The sequence below is a fragment of the Xenopus tropicalis genome, chromosome 4 (assembly GCF_000004195.4).
Source record: "Xenopus tropicalis strain Nigerian chromosome 4, UCB_Xtro_10.0, whole genome shotgun sequence".
Lineage (NCBI taxonomy): Eukaryota > Metazoa > Chordata > Amphibia > Anura > Pipidae > Xenopus > Xenopus tropicalis.
Window position 1 is genome coordinate 127719102 of NC_030680.2, and position 23034 is coordinate 127742135.

Consider the following 23034-nt stretch of genomic DNA (forward strand, 5'->3'; position numbering starts at 1 on the left):
TAAACAGGAGGCCCATGTACAATCAGTTTGGCAATAGCCAGCGACCTTGTATAGCTACTGGGAATAAACAGGAGGCCCATGCAGAGTCTGGTAAACCTGCAACAACTAGAAGCCCATGTACATAAATACTTTTCACAACAAGAGACTCTTGCACAGAGTAAGGCTGGTGATTCCTAAAAGCCCATGTCACTTTGGTAATATCCTCAGGCCTTTTACAGTAAGACTGGCAAAAGACTGATGCCCATTCAAGTAAATCTGCAACAACAGAGGCAGTCAGGCGGTTGAGGTCCATGCATATTTAGTTTGGTAATAGCCAAAGGCTTTTGTACAGTTACATTGGTTGCCCTGTAGATTCAAGTAAATCTGCAAAAACAGGAGGATCATGCCATTAAACTCCACAGAAGCTGGTCCAAAGCATGTCTGTAAAGAGAGAAGGGTTGGGCACTGGGGATAGTTGGGCTTGGTTTCTTGCTATAGAAAGCAAAACTAAAAGTATCAGTAAAGATATTATTGAGTTTTATGAGAAATAATCCAGAGAGATTAAATAGGGCCCAGTAACAACAGCTTCAGTAGGAGTATAAATGAAAGAAATGGGGAATGGCATGAAAAAAGGTGGCAAAGGAGGAATGGCAAGTAAGGTTGTTAAAGGGATACTATAATCAGTTTGTCCTATTGACTTCCTATAAGTGGTTTATTACAATTCCTTTTTACTAAATAATATAATATAATAATATTATATTGCAAATTAGAGTTTTATGTGTTTTATCTGCATGTGCTATCTGTCATCTGCACAAATGGGGATGAACTTGGGGCGCCCCAATGACAAATCCAGTGCTAAGTCTGGGCACAGTGTTGGCACATACAATAATTTGGAGGTTATTGATATTACGGTTTGGAATATGGGAGTCTGAGGCACAGTGTTGGCACTTATATACACTAATTTTGGGTGATTAGCAGTATGGTTTGGAATAAGGGAGTCTAGGCACAGAGTTGGCTCATACATTTATTTGGGGGTTATTGATATTACGGTTTGGAATACGGGAGTCTGGGCACAGTGTTGGCATATACATTTATTTAGGGGTTATAGATATTATGGGAATATGGGAGTCTGGGCACATACATTAATTTGGGGGTTATTGATATTACGGTTTGAAATAGGGGAGTCTTGGCACCATGTTGGCAAATATATATACACTAATTTGGGGCCTATTAATAGTACTATTTGGAATATGGGAGTCTGGGCTCAGTGTTGGAACATACATTTATTTGGGGGTTATTGATATTACGGTTTGGAATATGGGAGACTTGGCACCATGTTGGTAAATATATATACACTAATTTTGAGGTTATTAATAGTACAGTTAGGAATATGGGAGTCTGGGCACAGTGTTGGCACATATATAGTTGCTATTATTGATATGCATTGATCGCTACATTAGGGAGGCGCTGACTATGCAGTGGGCTGGTTCTGTCGGGCTCTGTGCATAGATATGGGCAGTATTTGGGTACAGGGTGGGAAGGCTCTGCTGGCAGGGGATTGGCTATTTAGGACATATATTGGATATATGGTATTGCCTGCATTCAGCACAAGGTGGGCAGATCCTGGATGCCCATGGGCTGTCTGTTACTTACCCATAGCATGTGTACCCACTCCCACATTGGCTGGGCAGCTCCGGTACAAACCGAAGGCTGGCTCTGCTTATGTAATAATATTTATGAAATGGGCAGTCTGTAGCTGGGGTGGGCTGGCTATGGAGCAGTCTGTAACTGGGGTGGGCTTCGTATATAGCTGTGTATAGCTGTTGTGGGCAGGCTATAGAGCTGTTTATAGCTAGGGTGGGCAGGCTATAGGGCTGTGTATAGCTGGGGTGGGCAGGCTACAGGGCTGTGTATAGCTGTTGTGGGCAGGCTATAGAGCTGTTTAGAGCTAGGGTGGGCAGGCTATAGGGCTGTGTATAGCTGGGGTGGGCAGGCTATAGGGCTGTGTATAGCTGGGGTGGGCAGGCTATAGAGCTGTTTAGAGCTAGGGTGGGCAGGCTATAGGGCTGTGTATAGCTGGGGTGGGCAGGCTATAGGGCTGTGTATAGCTGGGGTGGGCAGGCTATAGGGCTGTGTATAGCTGGGATGGGCAGGCTATAGGGCTGTGTATAGCTGGGGTGGGCAGGCTATAGGGCTGTGTATAGCTGGGGTGGGCAGGCTATAGGGCTGTGTATAGCTGGGGTGGGTAGGCTATAGGGCTGTGTATAGCTGGGGTGGGCAGGCTATAGGGCTGTGTATAGCTGGGGTGGGCAGGCTATAGGGCTGTGTATAGCTGGGGTGGGCAGGCTATAGGGCTGTGTATAGATGGGGTGGGCAGGCTATAGGGCTGTGTATAGCTGGGGTGGGCAGGCTGTAGGGCTGTGTATAGCTGGGGTGGGCAGGCTATAGGGCTGTGTATAGATGGGGTGGGCAGGCTATGGGGCTGTGTATAGCTGGGGTGGGCAGGCTATGGGGCTGTGTATAGATGGGGTGGGCAGGCTATAGGGCTGTGTATAGCTGGGGTGGGCAGGCTATAGGGCTTTGTTTAGCTGGGGTGGGCAGGCTATAGGGCTGTGTATAGATGGGGTGGGCAGGCTATAGGGCTGTGTATAGCTGGGGTGGGCAGGCTATAGGGCTGTGTATAGATGGGGTGGGCAGGCTATAGGGCTGTGTATAGATGGGGTGGGCAGGCTATAGGGCTGTGTATAGCTGGGGTGGGCAGGCTATAGGGCTGTGTATAGCTGGGGTGGGCAGGCTGTAGGGCTGTGTATAGCTGGGGTGGGCAGGCTATAGGGCTGTGTATAGCTGGGGTGGGCAGGCTATAGGGCTTTGTATAGCTGGGGTGGGCAGGCTATAGGGCTGTGTATAGCTGGGGTGGGCAGGCTATAGGGCTGTGTATAGCTGGGGTGGGTAGGCTATAGGGCTGTGTATAGCTGGGGTGGGCAGTCTGTAGCTGGGGTGGGCAGGCTATAGGGCTGTGTATAGCTGGGGTGGGCAGTCTGTAGCTGGGGTGGGCAGGCTATAGGGCTGTGTATAGCTGGGGTGGGCAGGCTGTAGCTGGGGTGGGCAGGCTATAGGGCTGTGTATAGCTGGGGTGGGCAGGCTGTAGCTGGGGTGGGCAGGCTATAGGGCTGTGTATAGCTGGGGTGGGCAGGCTGTAGGGCTGTGTATAGCTGGGGTGGGCAGGCTATAGGGCTGTGTATAGATGGGGTGGGCAGGCTATAGGGCTGTGTATAGCTGGGGTGGGCAGGCTGTAGGGCTGTGTATAGCTGGGGTGGGCAGGCTATAGGGCTGTGTATAGATGGGGTGGGCAGGCTATGGGGCTGTGTATAGCTGGGGTGGGCAGGCTATGGGGCTGTGTATAGATGGGGTGGGCAGGCTATAGGGCTGTGTATAGCTGGGGTGGGCAGGCTATAGGGCTTTGTTTAGCTGGGGTGGGCAGGCTATAGGGCTGTGTATAGATGGGGTGGGCAGGCTATAGGGCTGTGTATAGCTGGGGTGGGCAGGCTATAGGGCTTTGTTTAGCTGGGGTGGGCAGGCTATAGGGCTGTGTATAGATGGGGTGGGCAGGCTATAGGGCTGTGTATAGCTGGGGTGGGCAGGCTATAGGGCTGTGTATAGCTGGGGTGGGCAGGCTGTAGCTGGGGTGGGCAGGCTATAGGGCTGTGTATAGCTGGGGTGGGCAGGCTATAGGGCTGTGTATAGCTGGGGTGGGCAGGCTATAGGGCTGTGTATAGCTGGGGTGGGCAGGGTATAGGGCTGTGTATAGCTGGGGTGGGCAGGCTGTAGGGCTGTGTATAGCTGGGGTGGGCAGGCTATAGGGCTGTGTATAGCTGGGGTGGGCAGGCTATAGGGCTGTGTATAGCTGGGGTGGGCAGGCTATAGGGCTGTGTATAGCTGGGGTGGGCAGGGTATAGGGCTGTGTATAGCTGGGGTGGGCAGGCTGTAGGGCTGTGTATAGCTGGGGTGGGCAGGCTATAGGGCTGTGTATAGCTGGGGTGGGCAGGCTGTAGGGCTGTGTATAGCTGGGGTGGGCAGGCTGTAGCTGGGGTGGGCAGGCTGTAGCTGGGGTGGGCAGGCTGTAGGGCAGGGCTAGAATATAGGGCCGGCTCTATTGCCATCCTCTTTCTCCTCCCACCCCCGGTCCCCATCAGTGCTGAGCTCCGCTTCCTTCTCGGCTCCTACTCTCCTTCTCTAGCTCCCCAGGATGGTGCTGATCGGCAGTATCGCTCCCCGCACGGTGCTCCCGGCTCTGTGCCTCCTGCTCCCCGCCCTCCTCCTACTGACCGGGACCGACGGGGACAGCTTCCCCCAGCAGCACACGTGAGTACCGAATGCCCCGTTATCCGCCTTATTATTCACGGATTCACCTCATTCCCCGGTGCCCAGCCTGCTCCTCCCTCTCTGCGCTCCTAATATAACGACCGTCTCTTTAATATTAACCCCTGTTCTTCCTACTCCCATATGCACATTTTGTGTGTAACCCCCATCCCCTCAGCAGGTTATATCATTATTAACCCCTCTTCCTACTCCCATATGCACATACTGTGTGTAACCCCCCATCCCCTCAGCAGGTTATATCATTATTAACCCCTCTTCCTACTCCCATATGCACATTTTGTGTGTAACCCCCATCCCCTCAGCAGGTTATATCATTATTAACCCCTCTTCCTACTCCCATATGCACATACTGTGTGTAACCCCCATCCCCTCAGCAGGTTATATCATTATTAACCCCTCTTCCTACTCCCATATGCACATACTGTGTGTAACCCCCCATCCCCTCAGCAGGTTATATCATTATTAACCCCTCTTCCTACTCCCATATGCAGGTACTGTGTGTAACCCCCCATCCCCTCAGCAGGTTATATCATTATTAACCCCTCTTCCTATGTGTTTACATCTCGGTGCCTCAGCCCACTTCCTGCACATTCCCCTTGGTGCCAGTTTATCACTTACCTCCTCCTGTAATGCCCATTTTGATGCCCCAACTCCCGGTCCCTGCCATTGCCTGATGTTCATCTAATGAGACTGCTATCAACCAGGCTGCAAGGAGGCCCTGCAGGGCATAATGCTGGGCATTGTTGTTGGATGTGAGCCCTTCACCCTGACAGCCCAGTTCTATTTAATAATGGAGATGCCCCCCTGCTCCTCAGAAACACATTGTCCCCCACTGTCTGCACATTAAACACTTTCTTGGGCTCTGCAGCAGTCTGCAAGGCTTAGTGCCCGCTCTATATACATAGTAAAGTGGGTCTGTGTAGGCGCTACTTGCTATGGAAGCTCCTGGTGCAGCAGTGGAGTTGAAGAGGGTATACTAGGGAGTATCTTCTTGTTGTTCTAATGCCAGTGGCTTGGCATTGTATGAAGAGACAGCAGGGTCATAGCAGAGTAAAGTTTCTGTACAACTATATAGCACTTTCATATGTATTGTGTGCCCAACAGTGTGGTTTATATGGAAGGCAAGCAATAGTACTCTCATTTGAAGTGGGTAACTACATGCAAGATGTTAAACTACAACATTACACAGCTCTCAGCTGTAGTAAAAGTGTCTGAAGGGACATAGAACCATCTAAGAAGTTTTCCAGAGAATTGTGCTGCCAAAAACCCCTGTTATTGTCAGCCTTCTTGGCACTGCAAGGGTTACATAAGGTCCAAAGCCAGTGTATTTTCGGGAACCCTGACATAGCCTGCTGTCAGCACTCAGCTATATGTTCCAGGCATTGGTGGGGGCAGATAAAACTGGATCCCCCCCCCCCCGGTGGGGGCAGAGCAGCAGAGGGCTCTCTCAAGGAGAGACGAGACTATGACAGGATGTTTGGCATTTGATTGACACACACTTCCATCTGCAGCAGGCGCCTAGCATGGAATGTTTGGGGACATGGATGGAGAATTTGTGGCTAATTACAAAAAAAAAGCACTACAAAGGAAAATATTAAAGTCAATTAAGATAATTATCACAAGACACTCTCTAGAGAGCAACAAGGCTGCTGCATCCTGTAGGCTGTGATAATGGAGCCGTGAGAGGTTATGTGCCTGCAGGTTGGGGCTGGAAGTGTGTGGAGGTTGGGGCTGTGGGTGCACACAGTTTATACCTTTATATTGGGGCACTTACAGTTTGGGGCTCTTTAGACTAACAGCTGTATATCTGTTCAGACTGGGGCTGTCTATCCTATATAATTCAGGTTTGGGTTGCATGATTGGGCTGTCTGTGTGTGTGAAGAAGGGGGCTGTTTGTGCATAGGTTGGGGCTGTGTGTGAGCAAGGTTGAAGGTTTGCTTGTGAAGGGAGGTGTGCAGGTGAGGGCACATCATGTGCAGGCTGAGGGTGTGTGCCCTGGTTTGGATCTGTGTGGAGGTTAAGGCTGTGAGTGTACAGGATGGGGCTCTTAGTATGAGTGAGTGGCTAGGGACTTTGTGTGTGTGTAGGTTGGGTATTTGTACAGTAGTTTTGGGTTTATGAGTTCAGTTTGGGTTTATTGTGTTGGTAGTTGAGGTTGGATGTTTGTAGTGCAGTTTGGTGCTGTGTCTCTTTAAAGGCTGTGAGACTCATGCATTAAGGTTGGGTCCAGTTCTCTTGCTAGTTGGCTGTGTATTCAGGCTTTCTGTGTGTAGATAGGGAATGTGCCTGAGCAGGGTATCTCTATGCAGATATAGAGGGGTGTGTATAATTTGTTGAGGGGTAGCAGGTTGTGTTGTGAGCAGGGTGCATTGTGGTTTGGGACTGGGTTGGTACCTATGTGTATGCATGCAGGCTGGATTGTGTATTTTTGGGATGTTTTGAGAAAGTGTGTACCTGCAGGCTTGGAGCATGTCTGTGTTACAGGTTTAGGACTGAGGTGATGCACCTAGTACTCTGAAATGTGAAATGAGAGCATCTCTTACAGTGCCACCAGCAGGGCTGCCATCAGAAACTTTGGGGCCCCACAAAGTTATTTATATGGGTGGCCCCCATGAACACACTCCCCATGTATGTGCAATATAAACAGCTAATATATACAGCTGACGTTACTTTGTAAAAAGCAGTTCATATAAACTAGCCTTCCTCTGGATCAACTGGAAGTTAGGCAGGTTATATATAGGCATTATGGTTGAACATGATGGATGTACGTCTTTTTTCAATTTAACTTACTATTTTACTATGTTACTACTATGTAATAATCAATGGCCTAATAAGTCAGTTCATTGGGAGCAGTAGAATTTATCTCAAGTTTATTAATTTATTGGTGGTTAGTGGCATTTGTCCTGGCAATGCTTTTCTGCCTTGTCTTTTGCTTGATTCACAAGTTTCTTAAGTTTCATAATAACTTTATATGCAACTTATGCAATTTGTGTAACTTTCGCAACACTACTGGGCCAACTTACAGAAGAATATTTCATGGGGCCCAGCACAACTGTACCCCCTCTCCCCCCAGATAGCGCCCCTGGCCACCAATATTTTGAATTTACTGAGAGATGCATATGTATGTCACTGGGTGGGAAATAAGGATGGTAGAGACATTGAGGAACGTCCTTGTCATAGACCATGGCAGAATGTCCAAGTCACACACCATGTATAAATTGTAACACAAGCAATGCATAAGTGAGCACCAAGAGGGGTCAAATGATGTTTATGCCAGTTTGCTTATAATGAACAGAATGTGTAGGCTGTATTCATAGGGGTGTGTGTAGTGGAACCAAGGAATACATTGTGTGTACAGGTGTGGGCATGGCATAGCTTTGTGTCCATTTGGCAGTTTGTTACAGGATAGGCTGGATATGAGCTCAGGATGGCATCTCTCTAGGTGGGAAAATGATCTGTGACCCTAGGCACCGTGTATGTTAGTATGAAATGTTGGTTTGCAATTCTAGGCTCGCCAAGTGGCAAAATTCACACTAGCCATCTTTAGCCACATTTTTAAGGGCAGCATGTAGACTATTTTTAATATATTCAGATGGAGTCACACATTGCAACCCAACAAGCAGGGCAGAGAGCTACATCCTTGCTGGTCACCATTAGTTGCACAGGACAATGGAAGGGTTAAACCACTGACACACTGGAAAGTAGCATGGGCATTTATAAACCCATCATGTAATTCAGTCACATCAGATGTTCATGGGGGCTGGTTCCTAGTGTGAAATAAGTCTAAGATGTGGCTTTGTGGGTTCATCTCTTCCATTGATCTGTGCAAAATCCATTTATTTTGTTGAGAAGTCACCGCTCAGATGTTTACAGATAAAGGCATCCATCATGGGGGCAATGTGAAGCCACTGTAACAGTATCAAAGTGCTATGGATGCTCCTTACATACATATATGTGTAGTCTCTCTCCCTATTTCTGGGGCTGTATTTTATATATAGGGATTAATATACCCCCCATCATATATATATATATATATACATGGTAGGGCAGAATATGACATGGTTTTGCTTAGCCATGGTATCTAAAGTTGCCTTGTTTGGTGCAGTAATGTTTAGAGAAGTGGCAGTGGCAATAGTGGGATGTGTACCATTGGGTGGAATGGATTATAGTTTAGGGATTAGGGCCTCTATGCCCACAAATGTTGGGAATCACTGGAAAAACTGAATTTCAAAACGGCATTTTGGAGATAAAACAAAAGCATTCTATGGAAAAAAAATTTGAATGGAACATGCAATATTATATGGCCATGGAACATCTTAGAGAATGATGGGGGGGGGGGAGTGATATAGTATGGATAATTTTGGGAGACAGTTAAGATAGAATTACCAGAAAGGATAGAAAAAGAAAGTATTTAATAAAGAACCCTTATGAGTAGCCCTTATGAGCAGATGTTGTTGGACTGCAACTCCCCACACCCTCACTAAGACCTGGGGAGCCATATATGGGCTGCTTATTGTATAAATATAATGCTTACATAGGGCAGCAGGATCTCTATATGGTGTGGGTCTGCAGCAGGATACCAGTTGTATGGAAGGAGACTGGGGGAATATCAGGTATAGTAAGATGGTGACAGTGAGGCAAGATGAAGTCACTAACACTTTGGATCCCTGTTGCCAAGGAACCATTCAACTCCCATAACCCCCTACAAGACACCAGTCAGGAAGTTGTATTTTACAACAACTGAAAGGACACGGGTCAGCCTTTTTGTTGTTATATAAACCAAAGTCTGGCTGGTCCTGGGCCCCACCGTCGCTAAACACAGTCCTACATACTGGTAAGAATTTAGAAGGGGTGCTCCAAGGCGTAAAAAAAGGCACGCTCTTAAAGCTCAAATAAGGAGACTGAAGGGTATGGCTTAAAAGTGAATTTGCAGGGTTGGTTTAGGAGAATGGAGGGAAGGAGTTTTAGCGAGACATCAAGATGAATGTTCTCCCTCCACCTCCATATTTGAGGGAGATTTAGCATTGGCCGCAGGGAAGGATTGCTTCTCTGGTATGCAGACGCGCGCTCTCTCTTCTCATCATGCCCGAGGTGTGAGGGACTCGGTCTTAGACATATTTCCTGAACTGGCAAATTGATATTTAATCTGGGAAGCACCGGAGAGGCGAGGGGGGCTAAATTGCATGGATGATATGTGCGTGTGTGTGTTTTTCAGTGGCAATGCTACGCTCTCCTGTAATAAAACCTTTTACAAATAGGCAGCATTCTCCCATCATTGTTCCCGCGGCAAATTGTCTTTCTCTAGTGCCCTGGCTGAAGGTTTAATGACATTACTTGGGTAGCGACGGAGCAGCATTACCAGGGACAGGAGGGAGAAGTGCTTTTATAGATTGCAGATCTATTCTGCCATTGTGTGTTTGACTTACGCTGACAGTTTGCGAAATTTAACAGCAAAACTAATGATAGCGCAGGAGGAAGGACAGGGATGGAATTGGGAATGGAAGGCCCCCATCCTGACAGGGACCCCTTCATGAGGGAAAACATTTTGATAAGCATCCAAAGGCTGGATTATATTGTTTAACAATTGTTTAAGGGGAAGTATAGTCTCTAAATTAACTTTTCATATGTGGTTGGCAGTCATATTATGAGACAATTTATATTTTGTCTAGATTTTTCAATATTTTTCCTGCCTATTTATCTTTAAGTCATTAAAATCACTACCTGGTTGCTAGGGAGAGTGGGTCCATAGTAACAAGCTAGCAGTTTAAAGTCCAAACTGGAGAGCTGCAGAACTAAACATAAAATTATTTTTAATAAATTGTTCAACTACAACCACCAACTCTCTGCCAGGCTGTTTGTGGGATGCCAGCTGCATATATACTGTGCTTTACATTGCCTGTGTGGGAATTTATTTCAATCTATTGCTTATACAAGGGCTTCTATGTTTAGACACAGCTTTTTTGTGGCAATTTAGGAAATCATTATACAGCACTAACCATTGCTTGCACTGAGTGCCCTATTTAGACTAATGCTTGTGTGTGATATAAATTACCATTCTGAGTGCTGTGTTGTTCTTTCCAGTATGTCAGAGTCCTCACTGCCATGGTAAGGGTTAAACACGAGCTTGGGAAGGTGTATGTGTTGCGGCAGCAATGGCTATCATGGTTGGGGGTGGTCAGACAGGTTGTAATGAAGAGGTGTCTTTATTAGCCAGAATGGTCTCTTTATTGCAGGATTAAGTGGGCTCTGCTCGGTTCCCGTGGACAGCCAGCTCTGCGGCCGGGAGAGATAAAGCAGGAGGTTGGCACATGAGCCAGGCTGCCATACGCTTTAGTGGGCTATTAAGCGGGAAGCAGCTATACTTTTATCGCTTGGATGAAGGAGGGGGCACAGGTGGGGGGAGGTCTGCACTGCCACAATTTCATTTTCCTTTTATTTCTTAGTCTGTTGAATTATAATGGGCTGTACAACCTAACAACATAGCTCCCTGCCATGCATATTAAGAGGGCACATTTCTATGTAGCCCTGTGCTGGCATTGGCACTCTGTTGGCAGTACCACTGTGTTCTTGCACATTGGATTCTACTTGGTTGCAGGCATAATAGAGAAATGTGATCTGACAGGAAGTTGGTTGGACAGTGACTTTGCTATAGGAGCTTGGGGGTGAGGGGTAACAGTGTTACAATGACTACAATAGCAGTTTGGGCGAGTATTTATTAAAGTGCCAAAAATGGTCTAGAATGTTGTGGGGCCCTCTTAGCCGCACAGTTTGGGTCCACAGTCAGTCTGCAGGGCCCAAGAGCCTGGGTGGCATACCCTATTCTGTAAAGCGCTGCGTAAATTGATGGCGCTATATAAATAATAATCATAATAATAATAATTGGGCACGGTGTTAGGCATGCTCACTGGACAGGTAGAACCTAAGCCAGACATAAGGAACGGTGTATGTCCCTGTGAGGTTGAGGGCATCGAATGAGGCAAAGTGCCATGTTTAGGTGAGGCATGCTGATTGTGAGGAAGGTTGAGGCACAGGGAAAAGTAAGATTCAATGGATTAGGCTTGTGGTGACAGAAAGATGGGAAGACTTTAGGTATTGAGTGAGGCTGAGCGCCATGTTCAGGTGAGGCATGCTGGATGGCTTGTGGTGATTGAAACAAGTTGGGAAGACTTTGGTGATTCTTTAAACAATAGGATGGTCTTGGGACAGAGTGATGTTGTGGGAGCGGCCTAAGACAGAGTGGTGCTCTGGGGTAGGGTAAGGGGATAGTGTTCTGGGTGGAATATGAGAAGAGAAGATAAAACTGAGTGATTTAACAATAAATCTGTTGTCACTGTTACTGTACATAGGGCCATGTGTGGACTTGCATTCTATTCCTAAATATGATAAGCTGTGTCTTTAGAAGGATTTTCAAGTTCTTCCCCAAAGAAACAGCAAGCTGACGAGGACAGAGACTGGCAGACTGTGTTTGATGGAGATCTCCTTAAGAGCCGTGTGTCGGGCCTAATGATGACAGCCTGTTTTACAAGGTGATATGTTATCTTTCCAGGCGCCTTGTGGATGAGCAGCATTAGGCTGTAAAGTGCCAGGCAATACCCCCATTTTAATTGAGTGCAAATAATTTCTCCGCTCTGTGGTGGCTCGGTTCTCTCTTAGCATTCCCGCCACCTGTGCTCTGCGTACAAAAGAAAAACAAGACATGGGGAGAATGCAGAGAGTGGCTGCAAGTACGTCCGTGGCGCTTCCTGCTCTACGTGCTCTGTGTCGCTGCCCAAACCCTTGACTGTACGGCTCCTCTTGCCTTTCTGCCGGGGACATTAAACCTAAGTACTGTTTCTTGTACAGCACTGTGGTAGTTATGGCACTGCAGGCTGTATGCTGAAGCTCCCTTATGTCCTTCAGGGTTAATGCTCCTTGTCTCCTGCTAAGTTACTACTCTTGTATCCTGCATGGAAAATTACTTCCGTTTCCTGCTTGGAGCACTATTTTTGCTCTGTATTTGGGGGTATTCACCTAAACTGTCAGTGCCTCTTGTTTGTGGTACCACTTATGTCTTCTATTTACAGACTGGGGTAGTGTTCCTTTTCTTCCTGGGGTAATTCTTATGGCTTATGCTCTTGATCCTGCTTCCACTTCTTTGTTGGGAAATGGACAGGTCCTGTGTATGGGGTAATTCTTACTCCATCTGGTTAGATGTCCTGTTGGGGATACTTCTCTTGGCTCATGCTTGTAGCACAGCATTTATAAAACATTTTAGGGGACATAAGGGAACCCCTCCAGCCCCCCAGGATATGTCTGCTGACTATATATTACTTGTATGCTAGCTTATCTTGACTACTTCAACTTGACTACTTCACAACTTCAATATTATGGTATTGACTTTTTGCTTATACCGCAACATTTTTGCAAAAGCTTGTATCAAGCATCTATATTTTGAAATAAAATATTGAAAAAACATTTTAGGGGTACTACTCTTGATACTTGTTTGGGTTACTGCTCGGGACTTCTGTGTGGAGTAACACTTCTGTTGCCTACTTTGGCATCTGCTTCCTTCTGCCACCTGTATTGTCCATATGTATTATTAGAAGTACTATTCCTGCTCTCTTGCAAAGATATGTTGTAAAAGAAATGCTGTCTTATCCCTGCTTAACTTAGTGCTTGCATCTCTTGTCCAACTTACTATTGCCATCCACAATGCTTGAGATATTTCCACCCCATTTTGGTCAAAATACTGCTCCTTGGCCATGGAATTCTTGACTTTAGGAAGGTTTTATGCCTCTGTGTCCTGGTGGGGGTTACTGCTATGGGTACTGCTTCCATCTCCTAGAAATGCAGCTTTTTGTTTTGCAGTTAACGTAAGAGTGGTCTCCTCCAGCATACCTTATACTTCACATAACCATTAACTCCTTGACTTTCTGGTATGCATAATTCATTTGGGTGCAATGGAGTATTTGAAGGGGGACGAAGAAGCACTGCAAAGTATTCATGAAGATAACCTTTGTATCTCTCTCTTGATCCTGTTTTGCTTAAATCTCCATACATTCATTTTTCAGAGATTACATTTCCAGGCGGGCGCCTAAAGCATGTGTGTGGCGCGGCATTTCCTGCCTGATTTTATTTATTCTCAGTTCCTGGGCAAAACCACTGATAAGTGTCACTGGGGGTCATTTTCTGAAGCCATTAATGCTGATATATCAGATGGCACTTAAAGGTTCGAGTGATGGACAGAAGAATTATATATTTTAAGTTCCAGTAGCTTTTGGCCAATATGACATTTACTGTACAATGAAACATCTGCTGCTTGGCAAAATATGCCTTGTCTCATAGAGTGACCCTCCATCAGTGATTAAAGGGTAACTAAATCCTGCAAACATTTCCATAAGAGAAGGCCAACATCATTGCAGACTGGCAGGAGAGTGGCACTGGGTATTGATATAAGCATTTTAGCATGATTTCTGTACCTTTTAAACCCATTTTATGCCATTGTGACATAGGCTGGAGCTTTAGCAGATTTCATCTGGAAAATTGACTTGAGGTGTATCTCTAGTGACTTGAGATGCACCCGTCTGTAGGACCTTATTTTAACATTTTTGGAATTGCCTCTCTGCTGTGAAGCTGGCCAAGTACATAGCAAGTCCTAACGTTTATTATTAGTTATGTAGCTCGCTTGTTCTTAGGACATCATTCTCTAAATCATAGCCCATTAGTTGTGAACTAGATCTCTTTGTGGTAGAAGTAGGATGGCCACCGTTTTAAAGGTAATCACCCTAAAAGCAGGTGAATATGGTAGGAAGGTAAATAATTAGCACTGAGCTTTATAGATTTATTTATTTTTCTGTAGCTGCACCTATGAGACCCAATAGGGTATTTTTCTCTGGAACCTTCCACCACTGAGGAGAGCCTTGATTGCCCATGGGTGCGGGGAATTGTAATTTAGTTAGGTTGACAATTTTAAGTGCCAAAAAGACGCTTTCATTATCAGTGTTATATGCAGCTGCCAGGATATGAGGCAAATGTGATATGTATTTCTCTAGCATTTTGCCCGAATCAGACAATCTCTCCCCAGCTCCCACTCCAATCACAGATCCCATGTCCAGAGAATTACTCAGAGCTGATAATCCCCAGGCTCGGACTCTTGTGCTGGAAATCGCCTTTTGTGGCTGCTTTTCTTCCGCCGTATCTCCCTCATCTTAAAGAGGACCTCATTTCATAACAAGGTCCTTGATTTCCTTTTCAGAGCAGAAGTAGGTTAATTTCGGAACACCACGTCTCGGCTTTATCTCTGCCTCTGCAGAACTTTCTTCGACACCCTCCCCTTTCCAGCCACTTCGCTCTCTCTCTCCTTTCTCCACTTGAGCCCCCCCTCTTCCTTTCTCTTTTCCCTCTTGACAATTGGAGCGGCGGATAGATGAAAGCACAGCGCAATCTGCTGTCCTGGTCCATAAACTGCTAATCAGGTGCAGCAGATTACTATCGCATTCAGAGGAACCAGCTCCCCACTTTCCCTGTGATATGAGATGAGGGGTCACCCATGGGTTAATGAAGGCCTGGCTTAAGCCCAGTACAGGCTGGTAGCTTCTATACCCCAAAGACCATCCATACAGCATTGGCACAGAGCAGGGCCCTTTCTTTATTCAGACTCCTTGGCAACCATATTTAGCCCAGAACAGCTTTATTTGTGTGCTAAAGTAATAAAAATACCCTGCATGCTCTAATGATTAGCAGTCATTTACTTAGGTATATTCAGCTTCCAGAACCTTATAAGGGATTCAGCGAAGGGTAAAGCTTCCAGATCCCATCATATATATCTAACGGCAAAAAGAGATTGGTGTTTTCTTCCCAGTGACTGCAAGCAATGCAACATTAAACCAAGCATTGTAGTCCAAACAATGCCGCTTAATGGCTCTGAAAGCCCGTGAATGTCCTCATCCAGAAACTGGGATTGGATTTAAAGAAGAGAAAAGAAAACTCATATTCGTGTCAAGATTGGTGTTAACGAGAATTAGCCCCAACTAGCAGAGGATAACAGAAGATTTTTATCAGAACCGGTGCAGTCAGCAGCATATCAATGCCATTATAGGGATGATTGGAGCTCCCAGTAGCAGTTTATAAGTGTTTTCAGGGCAGACTGGACATTAAATATTATAGGAAATTCTGATAGCAGGGTGGGTAGTATTACAGACAATCAATATTTTAATTATCCTTATATATATGGATACTGATTGTTAATATCTCTGTACACAATTTTTTAGCCATAGTCAGTCTTTGCTCTTTAATAAGGGCAGTGGCCCACGGCGAGATTAGTCCCACCGGCTAGAATGTAAATCGCCGGTGGGATGGCATACAGTCGCTGCTGGAAGTTTCCTCTCAAGACAACTTCTGGTGACTTCGGGACATTGCAACAATGCGTATGCCATCCCGCCGGCGATTTACATTCTAGCTGGTGGGATGGCATTGCGGGGAGATTAGTTGCCCGCAACAATGAAGATTTGTCAAGGGGCGACTAATCTCCCTGTCTGCCACTGCCCTAAAGCACATGGAGGTGACTCTCCCAAAGTCAAAAGAGACACCCATTCAGCCATGCTTTATATTGGTAATTTATAGTGAGTGGGCCAATGGCTTTGGATTGTTGGAATGGAAGATTGTGTTTTATAACAGATTATAGGTCTTCCCAGCAAACATACCCATTTATATTATTCTATAATTATTATTCTATCATAATATTTGTTATTATTACTCTTCATATAAAGTAATTAATTTAATCTGCTAATCATTTACCCATGGTTATCTTCCCCACCCAAAATACCATGAGGAAGGGATTATCAACAAACTGTCTTAACCATTAAGATCAATGTGGCCACTGAGTTTATTACTTTAAGTGCCCGAGGTCATAATGTCTATAGTGCTGACAATCATGTTATAGAGTACCAGCAATGTAGAATTTTACATTTGTAGATGTATGGGGTAAAACCATAACCGTCGCCAGCAGTTAAGGGAGGATTAATTTAACTTTTATGTTGCATTTGGCAAATGAACCCTGTTGAGCATGGGGGCACAGAGCACAAGTAACTTTTGCCATGGCCTAATAATGATCCTGTTCCTTTAATATTAAGACTGTCCATGGTCCAGCACACTAAATCCCTTGTTCCCACTGCCTTTCGGTACTTTACTCGTAATGAAAGTGTGTCTGAGCTGTGCCAGCTCTGTGATCTCTGTAACCTTTCCAAAATGAGGCCATTCCTAAACCAATTAATTTCTCTTTGTTCCAGAACTCTATTTTTACTACTCCGTACTTATTTCCCTGCCCATTATCTGACTCAACCCAATCCATTCTATCTGTAAAACATCTGACTCTTTTATCAACCTTCAACAATTGTCTCTTTCCACCAAGACTCTTTGTCAATGACTGCTTAGGCTGTCATCTATTGACTCAAGTGAAACAGTGCCCCTAGTGGCTACATTATGATTAGAAAAAGGGCCTTTTTCTCTGCTTTACCAAGCCATACCATTCTAACTCATTTTAGAGTTATGGGTTTTAGGATACATCTGTCAATCAGGAGGTTGTGGGATGCATTTTGCTATACAAAAGACTTTAATGAGACCCATACCCAAAGGGTTTAGTGACTTCTATGACTGTTGTAGTCCAGCCCACAAACACATGTTAAGTGCATAAGGAGTTTTTAATATGTCTGTGTGGGTTTCTTTTGGGTGATCCCAGTGTAGATAGGAACTTAGACTGTAAGCTGTAGTAAGCTTTACTGGGGCAAAGACTGATGTGAATCATGAACAATGTGTAGGTGCTATATAAATGACCAGTAATAATAATAATAATACACATAGAAGTAGAATTTAACATTTAGAACATTGAAATAAATGTTCTAAATAGTTAGGGGGTTGGCTCTATTTCCATCTGCCTGCTCTTTTTCATTTTCAGTCTAGGAGAAAAGGAAGGTTATTGAATGAAGGCTGAATCCTGATTGTGTGCAACTGGTCCTTTCACTTGGATGACCAAATTGAAATGATCTGATAGCATTGCCCTGGGGCTCAGCTCTGATCAGATTGGATATTGATTTCCCAGTCTGCGCTCCTGAAAAACTGGCAATTGTGACCGACATTTGCCCAAGGGAGACCCCAAAACAAGGTGATGGTTGGACATGTTGGTAAATCAGTGGAGCCAGTAGTCCAATCGTGGTGCCATTGGCTGGAGAGTGATAACGCTCCACTGTTTCCGATTGTTATCATCATTGGCAGGTTTTAGAACTGTGATTGACAACTGCCATTGACCTGTTACTCCACTAACATATAGTTACCTAGAGTATTATTATGGGATCCCAGTGGGAGAGTCATGTAACAGCCACACATGAACATAATCCATCTCAATGGGACCTCACTTTGCAGCAAAAAAATGCCCAGTGCTTATTATTTCCAGTAGTCAGTGGGTTATACATATTATTCGTAGAACACTGAGTGCTAGGCTTTTTTGGTACTCTGGCAGTGAATTAGTTACAGTCCCCAGGGCCTTGCGGCAACGCATAGCTTATTGATTGGGTATTAAGTTCCGTAGCGATGCGATGTAGACACAACATGGCTGCTAATGATCCGCTTTTGATCTGTGTGTATCTGATTATGACACCCACCTGCTCGGGGCCCCCCTGCAGCTCCCCAGTCTAAATACCTGTCGCATTCCAAGTGATCCATCACTTTCCCATTGAACACTGCATGTTTTCATTATATTCACCTGTAGATCAATATAGCAGACAAAACTGTACACCTTTTACCATGTCCCATACAGATATAGGTATGCACTGCTACAGTCCAGGATATAGATTGTAAGCTCTATGGGGCAGTGACATTGTTCACTCTATGATATGCACTTGTGTGTGCACACACAAAATGTGAGTCCAGCACATACAATAATAGAGATTAGATGGAACATTAGGATTAAGGGCTCTGGTACACGGGGAGATTAGTCGCCCGCGGCAAAACTCCCTGCTCGCGGGCGACTAATCTCCCCGAGTTGCCTTCCCTCTGCCATCCCACCGGCGAACATGTAAGTCGCCGGCGGGATGGCAGACGCGGCGGGGCGATTTCGGGAAATCGCCGAAAAAGCCTCGCGAGTCTTTTTCGGCGATTTGCGCGAAATCGCCCCGCCGCGTCTGCCATCCCGCCGGCGACTTACATGTTCGCCGGTGGGATGGCAGAGGGAAGGCAACTCGGGGAGATTAGTCGCCTGCGAGCAGGGAGTTTTGCCGCGGGCGACTAATCTCCCCGTGTACCAGAGCCCTAAGAGACGGAACAGCAAGAAGAGACCTTGTAGAATGAGAAAGAGACCCTAATATACGGGCAGCCAACCCTCAAGGTGTTGTTCAGTTACAACTCACATAATACACCTAGCAGCTGTAATCATGAGGGTCCCAAGTTGCCGATTACTAAGAGAGATCAGGATGTGAGAGAAAAGAGAGTCACAGATTCAGTAGCAGGCAATAGAAAGCTGGAATCAAGAGAGATATCAAAGGAGAAATAGGTTAATAAGGAATAAAAACAGGGCAGATTATACAGATTATGGCATATTTGGAGAAAGAGTTGGAGACTAATAGAGAGAGACTTCAAGGTCAGAAACAGACTGATTGGCTGCAGGGCGAAATTGACTATTGAAAAGATAGTAGGCAGAAATTAATATGCTCTGGATAGAAGCGATCACGATAAAGGAATGCTGTCTTCCTAAATGTTCCTTGTTTTCAGAGTATCCGATTAGGCACTTCTAATGCACTAATGCTTGCATTTTCTGTTACTAAATCAAAATATCCAGGTCTCATAAAATAACATACTGTAAAAATAGAGTGGTGCTGTTTTATTTGCCTTGCTAAGCTTTCTTATCTCACTCACGCTCTCATTCTGCTGCTTAGCTCTGTTAAGGTCCCCATACACGGGCAGATCCGCTAAGGGTGGGCGATATCGGGAGAATCCAGGCTAATTCGATCGTTTGGCCATGGGGCCAAACGATCTAATTATAACGACGGGTATAGGCAAAGTCGGTCCGGGGACCGCATCAACGAGCCGATGCGGTCCCCGATCCGACTAGATTTTTTAACCTGCCGATCGAGATCTGCCCGATTTCAGGCCAGATATCGGTCGGGCAGGCCCATCGGTAGTGCCCATACACGGGCCGATTAGCTGCCGAAACGGTCTAAGGGACCGATATCGGCAGCTAGAATCGGCCCGTGTTTGGGGACCTTTAGGCTGGGGCCAGCAAAGCAACCACTGGAGGCCCCATATCCTAAACTACGCATACTGGTACCTTTACATTAGTGCCACTTGGGTGGGCTAAATTCTGTGGGATCTGTGGGCTTATCCGTAGGGTGGGCAGGTTCAGGTCAGAGTAAAAATCTTCAAGAAGAGCGAGTGGTTGGCTGAACTCTGTACTTGACTTCACCCCACCTGTAATGTAAGTGATCTGTGATTCCTTATCTTTCTGACAGCTGTCATTTATTTATTTACTTGCCCCACCCCCTGCGCCATCAGAGAAGGGAGGGGCGGGCCAAGCACAAGTAATGATGGCACACTGGGTTGGGTGAGGGTGGGTTAGTGACAACCGCCTTATCACTACTGTACACTTAACACTGTGCAGCCACTGGTTTATGTTGTAAGGCTTCCCTTACCCTACTTGCCCCCAACTATCTTTCCATTCACTGACCAGCTTTGCCTCCAGCTCTAAAGGGACAATATACCTCCTGTTTTATGAGTGTGATCAATAGGGCTTGTGCTGGACATACTTTTTGCCTATTTTTTTAATCACAAAAATGTGTGTTTTGTGTTATTTCTGAACAGGGCAAATAGGAAAACTGCAGCTACACCATTTTTATCCATGAAACATGGCAGGGGGTTGTCTTGATTTAGTCACACAGGGTCCTTTGACTGAACCATTGTATGGGTATATATATATATTTTTTTTTGTTAAGGCAATAGTTGCCCAGTTTAATGTCCACTTAATGTTAATAACATGGTTAAATCCCTTTCTCTTGTGGAAGATGTCTCCTAATTATCAGGTAGTGTCTCTCCCCCAGACATTCTTGTGATGTTATTTTTGGGACAGAACAGCTGAGCTCAAAGGGTGGAATTATGTTCAAGTCCAGGCATATGTTGTGTGTTGTGTATGAAATTGGTCATCCTGTAATCATTACTAATGCAAGACTTTCCCCAGCCTGCCACCTGAAAAGGGGTGACCAGTTGGACCCTATTTAGGCTTAGGGCAGGAAAATGCCAGAAAAGAAAACACAAGTGTCAAAACACCCCATGTCTGTAAGCACTGACACCAACAGTATCCCCCCGCACACCAGCCCAAAAAAAAACACTGATTAGTTGAAGAAAATGACAGTAATATCCCTAACCGGCCCAACAACACCATCTGACAGGCTAATGTCACACAACGCACACTGCTCCTTTTGCCATTCACTTTAAAGGAAAACTATACCTCTGAAATACATACTTAACCAGCAGATAGTTTGTATCATTAAGTGTCTTATTAAAGAATCTAACCAAACTGGAATATACATATCAGTAAATATTTCCCTTTTACATCTTTTCCCTTGAGCCACCATTTAGTGATGGGCTGTGTGCTCCCTCAGAGATCAGCTGACAGGAAATAATGCAGCTCTAACTGTAAAAAGTAAATTTTTATGAAAATGGTTTATTTAGATAAAGCAGGGTTTTACATATGAGCTATTTTATGCAGGCCTACCTTGTTCTGGGGTATAGTTTTCCTTTAATTGCTACACCTATCACTGCGCACAAGTGGCAGTTTTTTCCCCAAAAAATGCCTCTGTGCAAAATGCTCCCCATATTATCAGAAACAGCAATCACCGCACTCCCCCCTCACCAATGCTAGACTTGGAATGGGGATTGTGGGAAGTTACTGGGTGTGGGGGTCACAGGTCCATACCAGGCCCCCTCTGCCTGAGGTCTCTGGGTCTGCTCCCACTGTAGTTTTCCCTCTGGAAATGGTCATACACTGTAGGTTTCACATATGTTTATCCAAAATTCTACCAGGGTCTGTACTAGAATCATAACTGCCTACTGTAAGAATGTTCTGAGCAAACCCTTGATATACTCATGCCACAGGTCCTTTTGGGGGTACTTTTTGCAGGTCATCCATACACACCTAATAACTAACATGACCCTTCCTGAATCAGATTCAGTGTGTCTTCAAAGTTTTTGTTCCAAATATACCAGTGACATATGGCCAGGGCAGGGCTGAAAGTGGGTTCCTTGCGGTGTTTGTTCTGACAGATGTCCAGCTGTCCTGCCTGGAGGAGGGGGCTGCAATGGGAGCGGAGGGGGTGGGAGCAGAAGCAGATTTCCCTTAGTGCTGCATTAAAAGCTGACACCATCTCTTGTACAGTGATACAGCTGACTATAGCCGCCCAGAGGAATTGATTACCACCTAGCATGTAGGATGGCAAAAATAGTTACACAGAGTTAAGCACTCAATTTGTAGACTTAAGGTAGCCATACACGTAGCAATTCCGATCTGGTTGTACGAAAGATCGTTCCCACCCTCCACTGACGTTCAGGGCTGAATCGTCAGATATGGAACTAGAAACAATAGGATTTCTACCTCCTTCTGCCGATTCAGCCCTGAATGTAGATTTTGCTTGGGTGCCATCTTTTAACTTGGCTGATCAATGAGTTGACCCAGTCCACAGTCTTTTGCGATATCAGTCACCTCATTGAGCCCCCATACATGCACCGAATATCGTACTTATCAGTAGGTGTATGCCCGGCTTTGAGGCATATCCACCAAAATGGCATGGTGGTGCTTCATGTGGGATTTTGCATTAAATAACATTAGGAGCAATGACAGACAGGGGCATTTTGACCACAGATGCGGCGGGCTAACCACACCGATTGCCAAGAGCAAGAGTCCTCTATTATTCACATGGGATATGTGTGTGGTATGCACTGCATGCTTTTAACTCCTGTCTCTCCTCTGCTATAGAGCAGTTTGTCTCCCAGACACTTTAATGGGATTGGATGAAATCGGGGCACATGATAAGAATTCAGGCCACAGAAAGAATGGTAGAAAAATTCCAAAGGCCATTAAATTGGGTAATTTATATGGCTGCCGATTGTGCGCCTGGGGAAATATATTTCACAGGTAATTTCCAATCTGTCGGTCTGTGAAAGAAGCCATTATTCTAACTAGAAAAGAGATCATGATGTCACCAGAGCTTTTTTTTTATATTAACGCCATGAGCGCTGAGCAACTGGTGCCCAGCAAAGAGCGAGTTAATGAAAGAATGGAGCACGTGCTGTATCTAGATATCTGGGTCAGTTATTTCCAGGTTTGCTCTAATAAATGTCACCGTTTTGCTACTGTCGCCGGTATCACATCTGTGGGTAGAGCCAAAAGCTGTCTCTTCCATAGACAAGATAGCTGGTTGATGGTGCTGTGTGTCAGGCCAGATTTAGGGCAAAGAAAAGAGTGGGGGCTTTTGCTCTGGGGTCTCAGCACTATATAAAAAATCTCAATGGAAATCTTAAATATTGCTGAATTGTGCTAGCTATAGTTAAAATTCTTAGTACTTATGTTATGGATGTCTAACCTATGGTCCTACTGGTGTTACTGACTAGATGGGCAGTGTGATGGTGCAGTGGTTGGTGTTGCTGTGCTGGGGTTTT

General features: G+C 45.5%; 1 protein-coding gene across 2 annotated transcripts in view; it reads left to right on the plus strand.

The window, feature by feature from the left end:
• Positions 1-4132: 4132 nt before the first annotated feature.
• Positions 4133-23034, plus strand: part of cacna2d2 (calcium voltage-gated channel auxiliary subunit alpha2delta 2) — a 163212-nt gene continuing 144310 nt past the window's right edge. For both annotated transcript variants that reach the window (XM_012961655.3, XM_002935632.5), the window contains exon 1: positions 4133-4341. In XM_012961655.3, coding sequence (XP_012817109.1) covers positions 4226-4341 — 116 coding nt within the window. In that variant the 5' untranslated portion in view covers positions 4133-4225. The remainder of the gene's footprint in view (positions 4342-23034) is intronic.